Source organism: Anser cygnoides, chromosome 14, assembly GCF_040182565.1.
Source record: "Anser cygnoides isolate HZ-2024a breed goose chromosome 14, Taihu_goose_T2T_genome, whole genome shotgun sequence".
NCBI classification, from domain to species: domain Eukaryota; kingdom Metazoa; phylum Chordata; class Aves; order Anseriformes; family Anatidae; genus Anser; species Anser cygnoides.
Window position 1 is genome coordinate 3,642,921 of NC_089886.1, and position 17,742 is coordinate 3,660,662.

Here is a 17,742-nt window from a genome sequence, read left to right on the forward strand (position 1 = left end):
CTGCTCGGCACCTGCTGGTACCCAAGAAATCAGAAAAGAGTGTTGTGCCTCCGTGCTGGAGCAATTCTTTGACTCCAGAGCATCACCACAGGGCCCTCCTTGTGCCGGGTCCAGGCGAGCAGCACAGCTTCACATCTAGCTTAGCTCTACAGCTCCAGGCTTTGCTTTAGCATGACCCCCGAAAAATGAATTGAAGTATTAATTGGGCAGTTTGTAGGAGAAAAAGGTACCTTATCTTTGTTCAAAAGCCCCATCACTGCCCAGCCTCGGCACATATGGGGTGATAAAAAAACCCGCATGGTTTCGTGAACATAGAAGTGGCATTTCCTTGTGGCAACTGTGGCTACGGTGGGCATGGTGCTGGGGACACATGTGAAGGCACCAGCTTGGCACCTGTGCTCGATCTGCACAAACTGCAGTGAGTGTATGCTCCCTGCCCCTCTGGGAGGGGGGAGACGTCCCCCGCCAGCCCCAGGGCACAGCCCCAGGGGCTCCTTCCAACAGCTGGGGCTGAAGGACCAGCCTGCGAGGACTCATCCGGGGTGTATTTAACACCGAGGGCCTGCAGGGATGGGTGCTGGCACTGCCAGGGAACATCTTGGTTGTGTGCTACAGGGGAAGAAAAGGAGAGCACAAATGAGACCACTTCGTTAGTGGGCTCTGCCCCGAAACCTGAGCCCGGGTGCCAGCGCCGGGCCGACAGCGCGTGATGGATCAGCCCCATTTCCTGGCTGTCCATCAGGCGGCTCTCCCTGAGCTGCTGGAGGGGTTTTGTTTCGATGTTCACTTGCGGAGAAAAAAGTCCATTCATCTTGAAGGGCCCTCTCCAAACAATGCGGGAGGACTCGCCGCAGCGGCTCGGTGCTGCTCCACGGCGAGGGCCGGCCCGTGACGGGGGAGCTGCGGGGCTACGAGTGCTCTGTGGGACAGCTTCCAACCGTTTCCACAACCGGTCCCTGGGTTACTCCAGCAGCAGCTTCTTTTTAGCAGTTGTTCCCTAAGTTAGGGATGCTGGGCTTGCAGCTCTGCTGGTTCAGGTGGAGGCACTGGATGAGATCCTTTCACCGCTGGACAGTTCGGTGCTCTGCCGCCCTCCTGGTGAGAGGGGAAACTCTCCCTCCTGGGGAGCCCTGAACAGTTACCGACCTCCGAGGTGCTAAACGAGGTCCTGAGCCACTTCTGCTGCTGCGGTATTTCCGAAGAAACACCCACCCTAAAAAGTTCTATCGCTGCCCTCACTCATTTGCTTATGACTTTTTTCTTTGCTTATTGTTTTCTACTTTTCCTCTAGTATCTCTGGTTAAAAGCCATGCAACTACTGATTCTGAAATAGAAAAAAAAGAAAAAGAAAAAGGAAAAGAAAAAAGTCAGAGTATCAAACTCCCTGGTGACCTGCTCACACAGAAACCCCACAAGCCCCTCTCTGTGCCGGTGGCTTCCCAGGGCAGCCTCTCCTTGGGGACAAGGTGTCAATGGCTTCCTTCAATAAGTCACTGGATAGCCCTCGCCGGGCGCAGGCTTCCTGCAGGCCTCCGTCTGGCTACTCAAAAACTGGATACTCTGTTGTGACATTTATTTTTCCGCTGGTGGACTTCAGAAAAGAAAACGTCAGCGTGCCGGCAGCACAGGGCGGCAGGTGAGAGGAGGCAGAGCCGGCGCGGTGGGTGCCCACCTCCTCTGTGGGTTTTCTGTGGGGTTTAAAGTAAGGATCAACATCTGGGAACTTGTGGAAGAATATGGCAAAAAGGCAGCTGTAGTTCTTGCTATTGAGGCAGCCCCAAAACTGTTGAAGGGCCACTGGAAAAGCCACTGAGCTTTTGTTTAACAACTCTGGTGATAATAATTAGCTCAGCAAAGGCAGATTTTAAAGGGCTTTAAGAATCTTGTTCGGTGGCTTGAAAGAAAAATAAAAAAAAAAGCAACCAGAGGCTCCTCTCATCCGAACATCAATGTGAGTCCTGCAAAATCCCATTATTCCCCCTTTAGATCAGCTGTTTGACCAGCTCAGCCTTTTGCCTACCCAGGGCAACAACTTTCCCCCTTTGTGCGTTTTCCCTCCCCGAGAGCCTCGCGGTACCACGGAGCCTGGGCCCTTCCCCCTGAGCCCTCGCAGGTGCCAGCGAGGGTGGCCGAGGGACAGCAAATGGGGGGAGAGGAGGAGAGGTAGAGAAGTAGAAAGCTGTTTTTCTGAACTTAAAAAGAAAGGGTTTTCTGTACTTCAAAGCCTGCTGAGGCTCTCAGGCTTTGCTTTCAAGGTGCTGGTGAAGTTTCAGTGCCTGAATGTTGGAGGCAGAGCCCAACGTGACGCTCACGCCTTTGTCGAGCAGGAGGAGGTCAGGGCAAAATCCTCATAAAGGTGGTGTTTGCACTGAGCCAGCCACACAGGAGCGGAGGAATCGATGCTGACACCGGCTCGGATCTGTCGATCAGAGCCCCTGCTGGGCCGTGCTTCTGCCGGAGACCTTCCGCACGTCCCCTCTGCAGGCTCGGTGGCACCTCGAGCAGCTGGCAGGTGGTGAGGCTTGACAATGCGGTGTTTGATGGTCTTACCCCAAGGTCTGTGGTGCTGGGAGAGCCTTCCCAGGCTGTGAGCTGGAGCCCCGGGTCCCCCCGGCTCTGCACAGCCCCACCAAGCCATGGTCCTGCCCGGCCAGGAGCTTTCCTGGTTTAACAGCACTGTGGGGAGCAGCAGTTTGGGGTGGGGAAATGAGCCCCTCCACGAGGGAACAGGGGGCTTCTGGCTGCAATGCCACACGAAGCAGCGAGCTTAGATGCAAACAAACCCCATTTTCTCTCCTGAGGGGAGTGACATCGCATGGAAAGCAAGTTGTACAAATAAAATATACTAATAAACCGTTTCGGAGTCTAATAAACTCTTTTTTTTTTTTCCTTTTTTTCTTTTTTTTTTTTTTTTTTTTTTCTTTTTTTTTTCTTTTTTTTTTTAATGCAAATAATAAAGGAGTATAATAAAATGTGCTTTCTTCTTCTTCTTCTTTTTCTTTTCTTTTTTTTTTTTTTTTTAATGGCAATTTTTAAGCGGCTGGAGCAGAGATCAGGAGTTCAGCCTCTTTCCTTGTTCTGTTTGTGGTATATTTATCTTCATGAAGAGAATGGGAGCAGGGGGATTTATTTTTCTGAATGAATGTCTCTAAGCCCCCCGTACCTCCAGGGCTTAGAGCAGGGTTGGATCCAATGACAGGAGAGTCAACATTATAAGCCCTTAGAGAGGGCTGAGTGCCTTGTAGATAGTCTCAAGTGGATGCGCTTTCAGCGCGCCGCTACCCGGCTTACATTAGCCGCAGAAGAGACTTTGTCTGTCCCCGATGCCCTCGGGTGACCCGCGACCCCTGCGACTTCGCTCCGCCGAGATCTGACGCCCGCGCCAGCCCCGGCCGAGGAAATGGAGAGGCGCATTGTGCCGCGGAGAAAGAGCAACACAAACACGGGGTGTGCTCAAAGGAAACAAAACCCGGTGGAAAAAGCCCTCCCCAAACTGGCAGCGAGGGGCGAAGCGCAGGCACACGAGGTGCCGGGCAGAGCAGCACCGGGGAAGGGGTTGCCAGGGGGGCTCTGCTGGCTTCAGGGGGGCTGAGCAAGCTGGGGGTGATCGAAAGTGGGGGTCTGCTTTCCTACATGTAAAAATGGGTTTGCTTTGCTTTTGGAGAGTGTTTAATGAATGCAACGGCTGAGATACAGCGTGGAGATTGTGCATCTGCACGCGCAAAGCCAACAACACGGAGCTAAATGCTCCTGGTGTTTCGGGCAGAAAATGCTGAAATTTCACTCGGTGTCTCAAATGTCAAAAAGGGACTGGGGCAGCTGAGGCTGTGCACCATGGAGGCTGCCGAGCCCCGACCTGACCCACTGCAGGGGTGCCACCACCGATGAGCTGGCCAGGCTTGCACTGTCCCTTGGGGGTGGCAGTGTCCCTGGGGGTGGCAGTGTCCCTGGGGTGGCATCACGGTGGGGAAGGCAGTGAGTACAGCCCCACAAGCAGGCCAGGCAGCGGTCTGTAAGCGAGCTGGGTCGCTACCGCTGTTGTTATGCACCGGCAGTGCCTTGCTTTGAGCAGGTCTCAGTGCCCAAAAGAGCTGGGGTGGCTGCTCGCTCCCACAACCGTGTCCCTGCTGGGGAGCTCTGGGCTCATTTCAGATGTTGAGGGTCACCAACCTGCCTGGCTTTGGAGCTCAAAGCCGTGCCCAGCTCCTGCTCTCACCCTAACCATCTTTGTACAGCCTCCGGCCACTGTGCAGGGAGCTGCGGAGTGTGAGATCTGCCATAAATCGCAAGCCAGCAGCAACAGCAGCATGTTCCCACCTTCCCTCTTGAAACTTGGGCTTCCACACCTGTGAGCTTCCCCCCGCCTTGGCTCCAGGCCCTGCTGCTCCGGCTCAGGCTCGGATCCTTCGCAGCACACCACGAGGGCACGCGACCTTTTCTTCCTCTTTAACTGGGTGCTGCAGCGGGGAGGGTGCAGCCACGGCACCCTCGAGCAGGCAGGGTGGGGAGGAGGTGGCAGCGAGCATCTTCCCTGTCCCCTCGGAGGGGTGGGACGTGCCCCGTGCTGCTGGAGGCGGGATGGGGCACTTCTCTGCCCCCCCCCCCCCCCCAGCCCACCCAGAGCTGCAAGGCCTGCTCCGCACATGGGAGCATTTTCCAGATGCCAGTGTGTGTTTAAAGGTTAAAAAGATGAGCGGAAAAGCACATGTCATGGGTGCCTGAGCGAGCAGGAGAATTTCTCTCCGGCATGGCGGGGTGCATTGTCTCCGGAGCAGCAGAATGGATTTGCATGCTTAATTCGTGCCAGGCATTTTGGGGGAGCGATCTGCTCCAACCTTCAACCTCCTGATAGCATCACCTCCGCTGGGAGTGCCACACAGAATACCTGTGGGACTTCCAGCCCCAAAATGCATGGAAAGGAGCAGGCCAGAGGCCGGGCAGAGCTGCGGGCATGGTGCTGAGCCCGGGCCCATGCCGGGAGCTTGTGTCTGGGTGGGAAAGAGCAGCAGCGGAGGACAGACGGACAGAGGAGCGCTCTCCAGCAGAAGAAGACTTTTATCCTATTGTTTTTCCCTGTGATTAATCCATCTAAAGTGCTCCTCTGAGCGTAGCCAAGGGCAATGGAAGAAAGAAGCAGTTTGAGCTTTGTGGGGCTTTTTTTCTCTTTTTTTTCTCCCCCCTTCCCAAGCGTGCTTTACAAACATCCTCTCCGCTCGCCCTCTGTATTTGCAAAACCGTCTCCTTCTGCCCACGGCTCCTGATGAAGTCCTCGCAGAGCTCCTTGTCCACCTCCAGTCTTTTCAGCACGTATTCAAATTAACCCTTTTGTCCCATTCACACCCCCTTTCTTTGGCGGATATTGTGGCTCTGCCAGCAGCGGTCCTGCAGCGGCTATTCTAATGTAATTGCATTCTGGCAATGCCTTGAGAACCTGATCAAGATCATCCGCGAGTTTAATCCCCCCAAATTACAAAATGTTTACTATCAATCACCTTTGCGCAGCTTTCTTTCCCCGGGCTTTCTGCAAGGAGCGAGCGGGACGTGGGCGCTGCCAGCGATGCCCCTTCCCGTCTCCAGCTGATCACCTCAATGGGCCCGGAGTCAAATGGTCAAGGCCATATGCGTATGAAAGCCCGGGCTGTGCTGCCCGCTATTCTCTCCCGCTCCGCACGGATTTCACACTTTCTATCCTGTTAGGGTGCCTCCCGTTTTACTTTAGCCTCGTTTTTTTTTTTTTTTTCCTTTTTTTTTAGGATTTTTTTTTCTCTCCCTTTTTTTTTTTTTTAAATGGTTTTGTTTCTGCGTCCCGTGTCATCTGGATTTAATCTAGTTAGCAGCTAGCTTTTTATGCCTCCAAATTGCATTGTTAAGGGGCAATTGTTTAAATGGGGGGGGGGGGGGGGTTGGGGGAACCCCCCAGGGCCCGGCGGGAGCCGTGTCCCCCTCCCGGCCGCCCCGCGCTCCCCTGCGCTGCCGCGGCCCCGGGCGGCTGCGAGGGGCTCGGAGGTGGCTTTGCTTTTTTTTTTTTTTTTTTTTTTTTTCTTGAAAGCATCCATTGCTATTTTCCGAAGCACAAACAGATGCAAATGTCTCTGCAAACATTGCACAATGAGATGCAGGGAGAGGACAGCCTTTCAAACCCGCTGAATAGCCCTTCAAAGCAAGTCTAATTAGGGTAAGTGGAGGTAATAGGCCCACTTGCGTTTTTCCGCACGCATTTTTTCCCCCCTCAAAGCCTCTGCGAGGCTTGGGGGGGGGGGGGGACGGGGTTGGGGGGGGACCCTCGCCCGTTTGTTTGCGCTGACAAATGCGGGCCTGGAAAGTAAGGGGGAGAGGTGCGGGGTGGGGGGAGCGAAATCAATCATTCGAAAAGTCCCCTCTGTTAGGTTTCTTATTTTTTTTAAAGTTTTTATTTTATTTTATTTTATTTTATTTTATTTTATTTTATTTTATTTTATTTTGTGCGGCTTTTCCTGGCGAGCAGGATTGCGCCGGGGACGGCAGCATCCCCGTTTGGGGCCGGGGTGCGGGGCCGGCAGCAGCGCGGAGGCTGCAGCTCGTGTCACGGGGAACTTCAGTAAGTGCAAAAGAAAAGCAGAAGGTACGGGCTGAATACTTGGGTAAATCAGTAATAGAGCTAAAGGGCATATGCCTGTAGGGAATATGTTGGCATAAAAGAGCTTTAAGAGGGGCCATTCATACTGACAAAGGGAGATTTGAATTGCTGCCTTCACAATAGCATGAAAGGATGGGCTTGGGGTGTTCTGAAACAAAGTGGAAATCATACTGCCCTGAACGGCTCTAATAAGCTTTTAACTATTTTACATTATGGCATTACCTCTTTTTTTTTTTTTTTTCTTCTTCTTCTTCTTCTTGTGAGCCGAGTGCCAGGCCCACTTAAAAGTGTGATTTATACTTTTTTTTTTTTGCTTCATGGTAACTTTGGAGGAAAATAGATGGGGCCTGAAAGGCAGTAATTCAGCCTTTTCCCAACGAGGAGGGGGAAATGCCATCATTTCTGCACGCCCCGTGCGCGGGGAGCTGGGCCCAAGCCTTGCCAAAGGATGCCGGCTCTTTGCCCCTACCTCCAACCCAACAGTGCCCACTTAATTGTGCTCATTAGCAGCCGGGCAATCAGGCGGATATCGCCCCTCGGTGCCCCTTGGCTTGTTTCAGGGCGCAACTCAGGTGGGCTTCAGAGGGCACCGAAACCCCGCAGAAACCCTTTGGCAGACCCCAGCTTTCGGGGCGGGCGCTCCCAGCAGAAGTTCAGGGTCTCAGGCGGTGCCCGGGGGGCTCGGGGGGCTGCCAGGAGGGAGGCAGAGGCCTGGCCTGGGCCGGCTTTGTGTGCGCGTGGGGCTCGCTCCCCGGCTCCCCCCAGATGGTGCGATCGCACGACTGCACTGTTAAAATAGGGCTCGGATAGACAATTAGCCAATTACTCACTCTGTCATTGCACTTTCTTCTGGTAACTGAGATGCAAACTGGACTATGTCTTCTTTGGTAGCTTCATTCACGGGCAGCATTATTTAATGACACTTTTGTCAGCTTTGGGTCTGCCCAAAGATTTCTGAACGTAGCTTTATGAACCCAGAAAAGGCGCCCCGCCGAGCGAAAGCAGACTTTGAACCTAGAGACTGTGCTAAAGACAATGAATTTCCCAAAGTCAGGGAAAGAAACCCAGAGTGTGGCTACCACAGGGCATGCGGCTCAGCCCCGCATTGTCAGCAGCCGTGGCTACGGGCGGAATAGCCCAGTAGCCAAGAAGCATGAAGCATGTGCCTGCACGGGACACTTTCTCTGCTTAAACACTTCAGAAAGGCAACGGTATCACAAACTCTGCTGGTTCTCTTTGCACTAGGAAGGCTGCACGGCTGGAACAGCTGTCCTGGGCCAGAATCTCAACCAGGGTCCTCTGTGGGGGCGGCCAAAATTCAGTCCCCTCTGCTTCGGTGGGTGCTTGTCTCAGCCACAGCTCAGCACCAGGGCGGCTGTGCGGAGCCGTGGCCAGATGCCGGCAGGACTCACAATATCAGGGAGAGTTCGGTTTTGCTGCCGGCAGTTTTCAGGGAAGCATAAAATCTCGCCTCCTGCCTAATGAAGGAAACTCCATCCTTCTACATATGTTTCTTTTAAGAGGGCAAATGCTCTGATTATCCTTAATTTTGACACCAAGCATCATTAGCATCTCTTATTCACCTCTGAAGTTTAGCCCCGTACAGGTGCAAAGATGTTTCCCAGCTTATTTTTAACACCCCTAAAAAAAAAAAAAAAAAAAAAAAAAAAAAACAACCACAGGTCCCATCTGTTTCCTTCAGGAGGGTAGAGTTTCTGTGCTTACTGCAGGATGCATCTCGTGGCTCCTCGGAGCCCTGCAGGCAGCCAGAGGCACGCAGCCCTGTCCCCGTGCCCCAACTGACCCAGGGAGCGTCCCCATCGCACCCAGGACCCCGCTGGTGGGGCCAGGAGCGGGTGCAGGTGGTGGCCGCAGCCAGGTAGCCCCACTCCTCCGTCCCCAGCACCAGGCGGACCTCATTAGCTGCCACTTGATTTACCAAGAGGGCATTACGGCTTTGGGAGCTGACATCTTTTTGGATTGCAAATAGGAGAGGAGGAAACTGTACCCTGTGAAAAGATTGATTAAATCCTAATTAACCTCTTTTCTCAGATAATGAAAGCACTTCAGTGAGCTGGATAAACACGATGCGCATCAGTTGCTCTCCTGGTGAAGCAAGGGGTAATTGAGAGAGCAATATCCATTACTGCTGTTGTGACAGGGAAGGTTTTCCTTTCAGCTCAAAGACGTGGCGCAGGGTGGACGGCACTCGAACAGGAAGGAAAAAAATGCCATATTCTTTTACCTCAGGAGTCACGCTCCTTGGATACTCATACCAATGAATGAGAGAAACAACTCGAGCATTTCTACCTAGGGACAGCTGAGTAAAGAAATATAGAAATGTAAATTGAGTTACGTAGGCTTTGGAGGGAGGGATTGACCCAGCTGCGTACAGTTGTTGGTTTTGACTGCTAAGGCCTGCAGCTTTTCTGGGTTCTGGGAAAAATAATCTATAAGTAATGCCTTTTTGCCACAAGTCTAAGAGACCAAACTGGAAAACCACAGGGGAAGAGTATATGCTTTTTCTGGTCCATGTCAAGATTTACAGAGTGTCCCCTAAAATCCTAAGGCCAGATGCCAGTCTTTTACAAGGAGATTGGCCTTGCCGAAGGAGAGACCTGCTTTTTCAAAGCTAATTATTTTAAAGGAGAAATTCGGCTGAGAAGGGCTGTTTAGTGGAGGCAGCTAAGCTTTTACTTGCCATTAGTGATTTCCAGTCTCTCTGATCCTGCCTGTGAGATGCTTTTTTTTCGTATGCTATCCTGAAGGCCAACAAGGGGAATTCAACATGAATATGACCATGCTTGGCATTTCATCTGCCTCCCTTTGTTTTTTAGCACTTGTGCTTTCTGTTTTGCCTTCTTTATCTAAACTGAAGTGCTAAATTTTGGACAGGGACAAACTATGGGACCCAGGGTGTCCAGTTCCCTGGGGTTACCTCTCCCCTCTCCTGCCACTTTCAGAAGTGGACTAACACCATTTTTGGTACGGGATTTTGTGTTGGCACCTTTTGTATTTGCAGATGCTGTGTTTCTTTTGGTTTCCTGGGCCAATGGCAACGTGCAGGTTGGAGAACCACGACGTCTGCAAGGTTTGTACTGGGCTACAGAGGCCAAATGTTGCTGCAGGCAGCCCTGCTGCAGGTACTCGTGGGCATGATTTTATAAAGATTGCTGACATCTGCCATGCAGAGAGAGGCAGAGCACGCTGTTTGTTTGTAGGAATAAGTCCAATTAAGTCCTACAGATGGAACTTAATCCAGTATTTGTGCAACAAACCATTATAGTCCATAATCGCCTTGGACTGCCATTAGACAGCTTTAAATGCCTTCCTAGAAGGCAATGTTGTGAAATCTTCAAGTTAAGAAAGAAAAAAAAAAGATTACCTCGGAATGTGCAGAATGTAATAATCCAAGAAAGAGATAGTGAAGTCCTCAGGAGCTGCCAAATCCCTGTTTGGGAAATAGAGGCATCAGTAGCCTCAGATGCTTGAGCTCCTCAGTAAGCACATCTCACGGGCATGAAACAGGAGTGGAAAGGAGGCTGTGTAATGACACAGGCTGCCTTCTCCCAAAGCACAGTGCAGCTCCTGGGTGGAAAGTAAGGGAGCAGGACACCGAACAGTGCAGCTAAAGGAGCGAGCTCAGAGCAGGTCATTAGTGAAGCTGTCCGAGCATTTTTTTCCACCTAGTTTAGAAATTAGAAAAAACAGTTAGAAATTAGAAAACCCAGCACTCTCTGACCCCAACAGTGACACTTCCACTAGGACTGTGGATGCAAGACCATGTTGGCTGGTCCTTACTCACTATTACTCAAAGAATAAAGCTAATTTCTCCCCTAAAAGTCTTGTTTCAGCAAGCTTTTATTCTATGTCCAACTATGCTGTTTTACTATGCATGAAGTATACAAAAGTTATGTCTAGAACCAGTAGGCTCAGCCCCAGGGGGACAGACTGCAGGCAGGGACTGACTTTTAGATTTTGGGAAAAGAGAAGGGGGAACTAGTGAAGGACCATGGCTGGTGGGAACAGGAGATCCTCATCCCATCCTGCACATCATGCCATGCACCCCTTCCTGACAAACCTTGCCAAAATCTTACCAACAGCCAGCAAGTCAAAGGAATGGGGTAGGAACTGAGCAAGATCCATTTCTTATACCCACAAAGCTGCATGCATAGCACTGGGAAGGACAGCACTGTCCCAGCCTCTCTAAGGTGATTATTTTTCTCTCTCTTTGAGCCATCAGAATTTTATAAGATTTTCAAATAGTGAGACAGGAGGTGCTGGCAGGTGCTGCTGCAGACACAACCAGAGGTGAAAGAGGGAGATGTGAATAGTAACTAGTGCTGTGCCATCAGTGTCTCCACACTGATGGAGAAAGGCATTAGCCATTGGGAAGAGGCTATTCACTCGTGTTTAGTGGATCTTAAACAATAATAATAATAATAATAATAATAATAATAATAATAATAATAATAATAATAATAATAATAAAAAAAGCATTGCCCAGCACACAGAGCCTTGATCTCTTCTGAGAAGGCAGTAACCCCAGCAGAGAGGCAGTGGGGAGGAAAACCCTATTGCAGAGGGCGCAGCGATTTCCCCTCTCCGCTTGGCCCTACACTCCTCGCTGCCCTGGTGTTTAGTGATGGGGTTGGGCCCCACAGGCCTTTCAGAACAGGGCAGGGAAACTCTAAACTAACCTTCAAAGTCTGGACCTAGCATACTGTTCAGCATCCAAATTCTCCATAGTTTCCATCAGTGACGCTTCCTCTTTTTGGCACTTTCTCACCTTCCCTGGATATCTGTCTTCTGACGGAGCATAAAATGCAAATCTGTAAAACAGAGTTAAAAAGGGTTTGTATTTTTAAAAGGATTTGCTGCTTCGCCATGGCTCTATGACATCTGTCTTCGGTATTTTTTAATATTGATCCTTCAGCCTTTTGGTTGAGGAGGGAGAGAGAAAAAGGATTGGTTGATCACGGGCAGAGTTACTGGAATACTGAGCATAAACTGCTTTTAGCAAGTCAGTTTGTTAATCAAGATTAATAAATGATTCAGTAATGTCATTTGCAGACTGCAGAAGTAAATGTTTATTAAGGTATCAGAAGTTCGGATTATTTTATGCAGTATTTTGGCATCTCCATTCTGCAGTGCTCACGTACCTGACGGTCAGTAAATCTGCCCCATCCTTAGCAACTTTGCTCCTCCAGATGATTTCTTTCAATGGCATATGCCACCAATGGAAAAGCTCCTGAAAATTAGTTCTCACCTGCCTCTGCTCTGATAATCTGTGCCTACTATACAAATCACCCTTAATGGAGCATTTGAGCCCCAGAGGTCTATAATTATAGTATAAAATTTCATGTGCTCACAGGTAGCAGTGCAGACTGTATTTTCCAGATCATGTACAGAGTAAAATCAGAATCTACAGCAGACTGACACCCAGTAAAGAAAATCCTTCTGAAGATGTTCTTGTTAATAACTAACCCCAGGCATTGTCTGAGACCAGCCCCAGCAGTGCACCACATGGCAGCGAAATCACAGAAAATACTTGTTGTCTAAAACCTGTGCAGAGTTTTGGACTCACAGCTGTTTGTTCCCTCTTGGAGCATACTTTGAGCATACTTCGAGCATAGGTCATTCGCAGAGATTCTCTGCAGCCTCATATCGGGCAGAAAAGGTAGGTACAGAGGCTGCTACGGCCCCTGTGGCACAGCACAGGAGCACCCAGCAATTGGTATCGGGCTGTTTGCCCACAGTAAATCTCAGCAGAGAGAAAGTGGGGAAATCTCCGCTGTGTTTTGAGCCTGCACTCGCAGCAGGTTTCCCAGCTAGCAGAGATACCCTATCTCTGGGGCCATCTCACACTTTCTTGCCAAGGGGAAGTGTATGAGGCCCAAGGACTTGCAGGACCTCCTGGCTGAGCGTCCCTAACCCAGGCATGCCCTGGAGGTGATCGCTTTGATCCAGCAAGGTTAAGGGATTACCAACGCCCATCAGCAGACATCTGAAAAAAAATGCATATTCATATATGCAGTGTGGTGCCAAAATTCAAATTCAAGCTATTTCACTGCCTCTGAGTGCCTGAGCCTGCGATTTCTGAAGCCAGCAAGGGTCTTTCCACGGGTTGCACTGACACTGAGATGGGTGGCGGTTCAGAGAAACATTTTACCCAGTAACTTCGTGGTGTTATCAAAGAACTTGCCAAGGATTTTGTCAATTCTAGCATTTAATTTACCTATTTTTCCCTTTCTGTTTGTGTGCGGAGGTGAATTTAGCGCAACTGCCAGCCACCTGTTTGCAGCCGGGGAGCCCGTTGCAGCTCCCTGTCGGTTCGCCGAGCCGTTCTTTTCAGCAAAATAAAAGCAAGCACATTGCTGCGAACCGGGGGGCAGTTGGGTGCTGCAGCCCCTGAACGTGGGCATTCCATCTGTCCCGGCGGCAGATCTGTTCAACTATGTCTGAACCTATCATCGCTCGGGGCAAAAGCTGTTCTCTGGCTCATGGTAATGTATGAACGCGGTTGTGCCCTCCCGCAGCACGCAGCTTTCGGTGCCCGTTAGGAACATTGACACCAGAAACTGAGTCCTCGTAGATGTACGGTCTTGACGTGCTGCATAATGCCCACGGATCTCTGCTGGCAGCTAAGGAAACACAATGGACTAGAGGATATTTTGAAGTTTTGTGGAGTTTTTTATTTTTTTCTTTGAGATTGAAGTCCAGTGTCTCGGGACCCAGTGACTTTAGATGACCTTCCGTCTCCACGGACTGTACTAAATTTCAGCCCCTGGAGGCTACGCCATACAAAACCTCCTGGCTTTCAAGGGCAGGTGCAAGCAAAGCTTCACTGCGTCACAGATCAAGACCTGTTACTGCCAGAATTAGATTTCACAAATCTCTTTTATTGAACGGGACATCATTAAGGAACTGGACTATACTTGTTGCTGGTGTCTTTAATTAATATAAGTATTAAAGTGCTATTAAAATTTCAAAACAATGACATTTCCTTTTTAGCATTTACCCTTACTGAAACAGAACTGGATGTATGTGTATGCAGAGACAAGCACGTGAAAGCTGTGTTAAAGAAATACAAAGACTGAAAGATTGCAGGCACAGGCACTTAAAAAGGAGGAGATGCTGACACTGAGTGCCTGTGTAAATTTATCTCAGCTCCTTTCTTTCTTTATTTTATTTATTCATTTATTTATTTATTTCTGTGGCAATTGCATGATCCTGTGTTATAGTTTAGATAATATCTCCACCTTCTTTGTTACACAGGAGAGGTGACTTCAAGGCACAGGTTTTGCCTTGATGTGTGCTGAGCGGCTTCTTAGGGTTTTGCCCAATGCTTTCAGTGTTTACCTTCTGCCTCTTCCCCAGCTCAGTGTATGATCCTGTCCCAAAGGCTGAATTCCTTCTTGGGTTTTGAGCATCTGAGTGCTCTGAGAGCTCCGCTAAGTGAAATCATTAAGCTCACCAACAACGTGCGGGGATGGTGGTATCCCAGCTGCACAGATGGGAAACTGAGGCATAGGAAAGTGAAATCAATTAATTCCACTAACCATGGGTTGTCCCATCCAGGATGTGTCGGGCTTGACTTTTTAGCATACTCCAACCTGTACAGTGCCCTATACCCAAGCACCCACCTCCCTGCCCCACAAACACCCCATTTACAGCTCAGATTGATCCGAGTTTTGGAGACAAATGGAGAGAGACGGTTGAGCTGCCTTAAATCCCCCTGTAAAACAGGGGCAAGAGGAAACTGTTGCTGAGCCATCGCTGTGCCGGGACCGGTGCCAGGCCCACGCACTGTGCCTCCAGCCTCAGCCCTTTCTGTGCTCCCTGTGTGGCAGTGACCAGCACCCCTGGCTTTCGAGGAGAAGGGGCAGCTCACACCAGCCAACCTTACCCCGTCCAGGGGTGCAGCACCCGCTCCTCGCCCCAAATCCCCCGACAGCTCCCAGCTCCCTGTACGAGCCGTGGGAAGGCCGGCCCTAAAAGCCAGCAGTGCCAGAGGCACCGCGCTGCTCCCGCTCTCTGCCCATGTGTCCCGAGCGGGTCTCTAATCCCTTCCCCGTGAGATGCGGGCGGCAGCTGATGGTTGCAGGTACCCTGGGCTGGCTGGGAGGATTTGCACGTGTCCGTGAGCGGGGTGGCGTGAGAAACGCTGGCGTCACCTCGGGGCGAACCCTTCCCTTCCAGCCCAGGCTCCCTGCGAGGAGTGAAAATCCCGAGTTTAAGAAACCAAACTCCACAGGCACCGCCGAAATTCAGTAAAAACGTTAAAAAATTTTTATTTACAGGGTAAAGCACAATTTCTTAGAAAAACAAAAACAAAACCCACTTCGATAAGAGGCATAATAATAGAATAAAGCTCTTTATGTACAAAAATACAATTTTCATATGAATGAACATCTTGAATAAATTAAACCGCTCGCTGGCCCGCTCGCTGAATACCCCGTGTCTGCTCCCGCTCCAAAGCAAGGCCGCCGCGCCGGGGGTCAGCATCTATAATGCATGAGCCGCTGGGTGCGGGGGTCCCATCGGGCCCGGTGCTGGGGCCCCCCCGGGAGGGGCTGAGCCGCCCCGGGCGCTGGGGGGGGGTGGTTGGGGGGGGGGGGGGGCTGGATGCGCGCTGAGCCCCGTGCTGCGCCCCGGGCAGCATCGGCCCCCTAAGCCTTTTCATGGCATTGTCAGGGCGTTCAAACCAAATTTTCATGCTCGTTTTTCTTCGCCGGAGAGCTACAAATTGTAAAATTGACTTTTCACCTCGTCTGCGGCAGCAAATCTGTCGCTTTTCTCCCCGGCTTTTCGAAGGAGGAGAAGGATGGGGGGGGGGGGGGGGGGGGGGCAGAAGGGGAACCCGGGGACTTGGGGAGAGGGGCTTGGGGAAAGCGGGGGGGGGTGTCTTATTTTTTTCGGGGTGGGGGCTGGAAAGTGCAGCGGGAGGGTTCCCCCCCCCCCCCCCCCTTTTTACCCCCCGGGGGAGCGCTAGCGGCAGGGAGCCCCGGGGGGCGCGGCGGGGGGGGGCAGCCCGCGGAAGCCCCGCAGGCCGTCGGGGGAGGCGAAGGCGCAGTCCTCGGAGGTGGCCGGGCTGCTGGGGCCCGAGGCGGAGGCGCAGAGCGAGGGGGGGGCCGGGGAAGAGCCGGAAAGCCACGAACCGGCGTCGCTGCCGGGGCTGGGGGGAGCCGGGGGGCCGCGGCAGGCGGGGGGGGGAGGGAGGCACTGCTCGGCCAGCCGCAGGGTCTCGGAGAGGGCCCAGATGTAGTTGTAGGCGAAGCGCAGGGTCTCGATTTTCGTCAGCTTGGTGTCGTCGGGGAAGGTGGGCAGGACGCTGCGGAGCTCGTCCAGGGCGGCGTTGAGGTGGTGCATGCGGTTCCGCTCCCGGTCGTTGGCTTTCACCCGGCGGCTCCGCTTCAGGGTGTGCAGCAAAGCCTCGGTGCGAGCCCGGCCTCGGCCCCGCCGCCGCCGCCGTTCCCTGGGGGCTCCGGGGGGCTCCGCGCCGCTGCTCGCAGCCTCCGAGGGCATCCTGCGGGAGAGAAGCCGGGCTCCGGTCACTACGGGAAGGGGGGAGAAGGGAGGGGGGAAGGTGCGAAGAAGCCGGGGAAGGGGTAAAGGGGTAAAGGGAGGGCGGGGGGAGGGAAAAAAAAAAAAATCACAGGAAATCGAGTAACCCGAGGGAGGGATGGGGGGGGGGGGGGGTGGCTTGGCCCCGACGGCACCGCAGGTGCTGCGCCCCCGGTACTCACATGGCAAGGCACGTCCCGGGGCCGCTGCTAAGCGATAACGGCGTAAAATAAAATAAAAAAAAAAAAAGTAAAAATAAATAATAATAATAATAAAAAAAAACCCACGCGCACACACGCGCGGGGGAAAATAAATAAATAAATAAATAAAAAGCGAAGCTCCCCGCTGCAGGGGAAAGCGAGGGCGGCCTTCGGCTCCTCGGCGAGAGAAAAAAAAAAAAAAAAAAGAGGGGAAAAAAAAAAAAAGCAAGCGAGCGGCGGAGAAAGGCGGGGCCGGGGGGGGGGGGCGGTGGGGGGTTGGGGGGGGGGGGGGGGGATGATGTGGGCCACGCGACCGCTCTTGTCTTTGAAGTGCTGCGGGCAGCGATCCGCTCGTGTGAGCGGCGGCTTTGGCACACGACGGCGCCGCAGCCCCGTACTTATAGCGGCGGGCGGACAATGGCCCCGTGGCCGCCCCGCGGGGCCGCGCCGAGGCGGCAGGTCGGCCCCGTGCGCCGCGCCCTCCGGAGCGTGCCCGCAATTACCGCGGGCGGCCGCGCATCTGCCGCGACCCCCCCCTCCCCGCCGCCTCATCCCCTCCTCATCCCCTCCTCCCCCCCGAGCCCCTGCTTTTGTGTGTGTCCCCCCCCCCACCCCCACCCCGAGGTGGTGGCCCCGGGCTGGGGGTCCCGCTCCCAGCGCCCGGTTCTGGTCCGGGGAGGCTGAGCGGGGTTGGGGGGGGGGTTTGGTTTTAATCTCGTGCTGAGAGTTTCTTTTTTTTTTTTTTTCTTTCTTTCTTTTTTTTTTTTTCTCTTTCCACCTTGCAGTTTTCCTGCCCGTCGAAGCGAAAACGTTCTGAAATGGTAAAGGTTTAGCTCGACGCGGTTTTTTCAGCACCGAATATCTGGGTGTTCTCCGGCTCTTAGAGCCTATTGCAGGTGCTCAGAAAAGTTGCAAACTCCGCGTTAATTTCGCCTTACAAATTTCAGTGTTTCTGGACGTATACAGACAACTCTTTCTCTGTGGATACAAACAAACAAAAAAGGACCGTGCCGTTTTTATCCTAAAGCTGGCCTAACTGCTGCCGTCCCCACCAAGTGCCCCGCTATCGCTATTTCAGGCATAACTTCGGGAAGGTCAGCTCTGGAAGTATCTGATAAGTTTCCTGGGTCTGACATCTGGCTTCTTGCAGCCTGCGTCCCCGTGCTGTAAGGAAGCCCCATTGTCAGCACTCAGGTACTTGGCTCCCTGGATGGTTTTCAGTTTCACCATCCATCAATAGTCATTTTTAGAGCTTCTGTGCCTGAACTCTGATTTATTTACGTAATTTTCCATGACATTAAATGTAGACTCATTCCCGCTTCTGTGGGACTTTCTCCTATGCCTTTGATAAACAGGGAA

The 17,742-nt window shown here is 52.2% G+C and overlaps 1 protein-coding gene across 1 annotated transcript; it reads right to left on the reverse strand.

Annotated features, from left to right (window-relative positions):
- Positions 1–15,607: 15,607 nt before the first annotated feature.
- On the reverse strand, positions 15,608–16,438 carry NEUROG1 (neurogenin 1). Its single transcript, XM_066977304.1, has 2 exons — positions 16,366–16,438; positions 15,608–16,145 (listed from the first exon to the last, which is right to left on the reverse strand). Coding segments are annotated over exons 1-2 (540 nt in total). The 5' UTR covers positions 16,368–16,438.
- Positions 16,439–17,742: the final 1,304 nt, after the last annotated feature.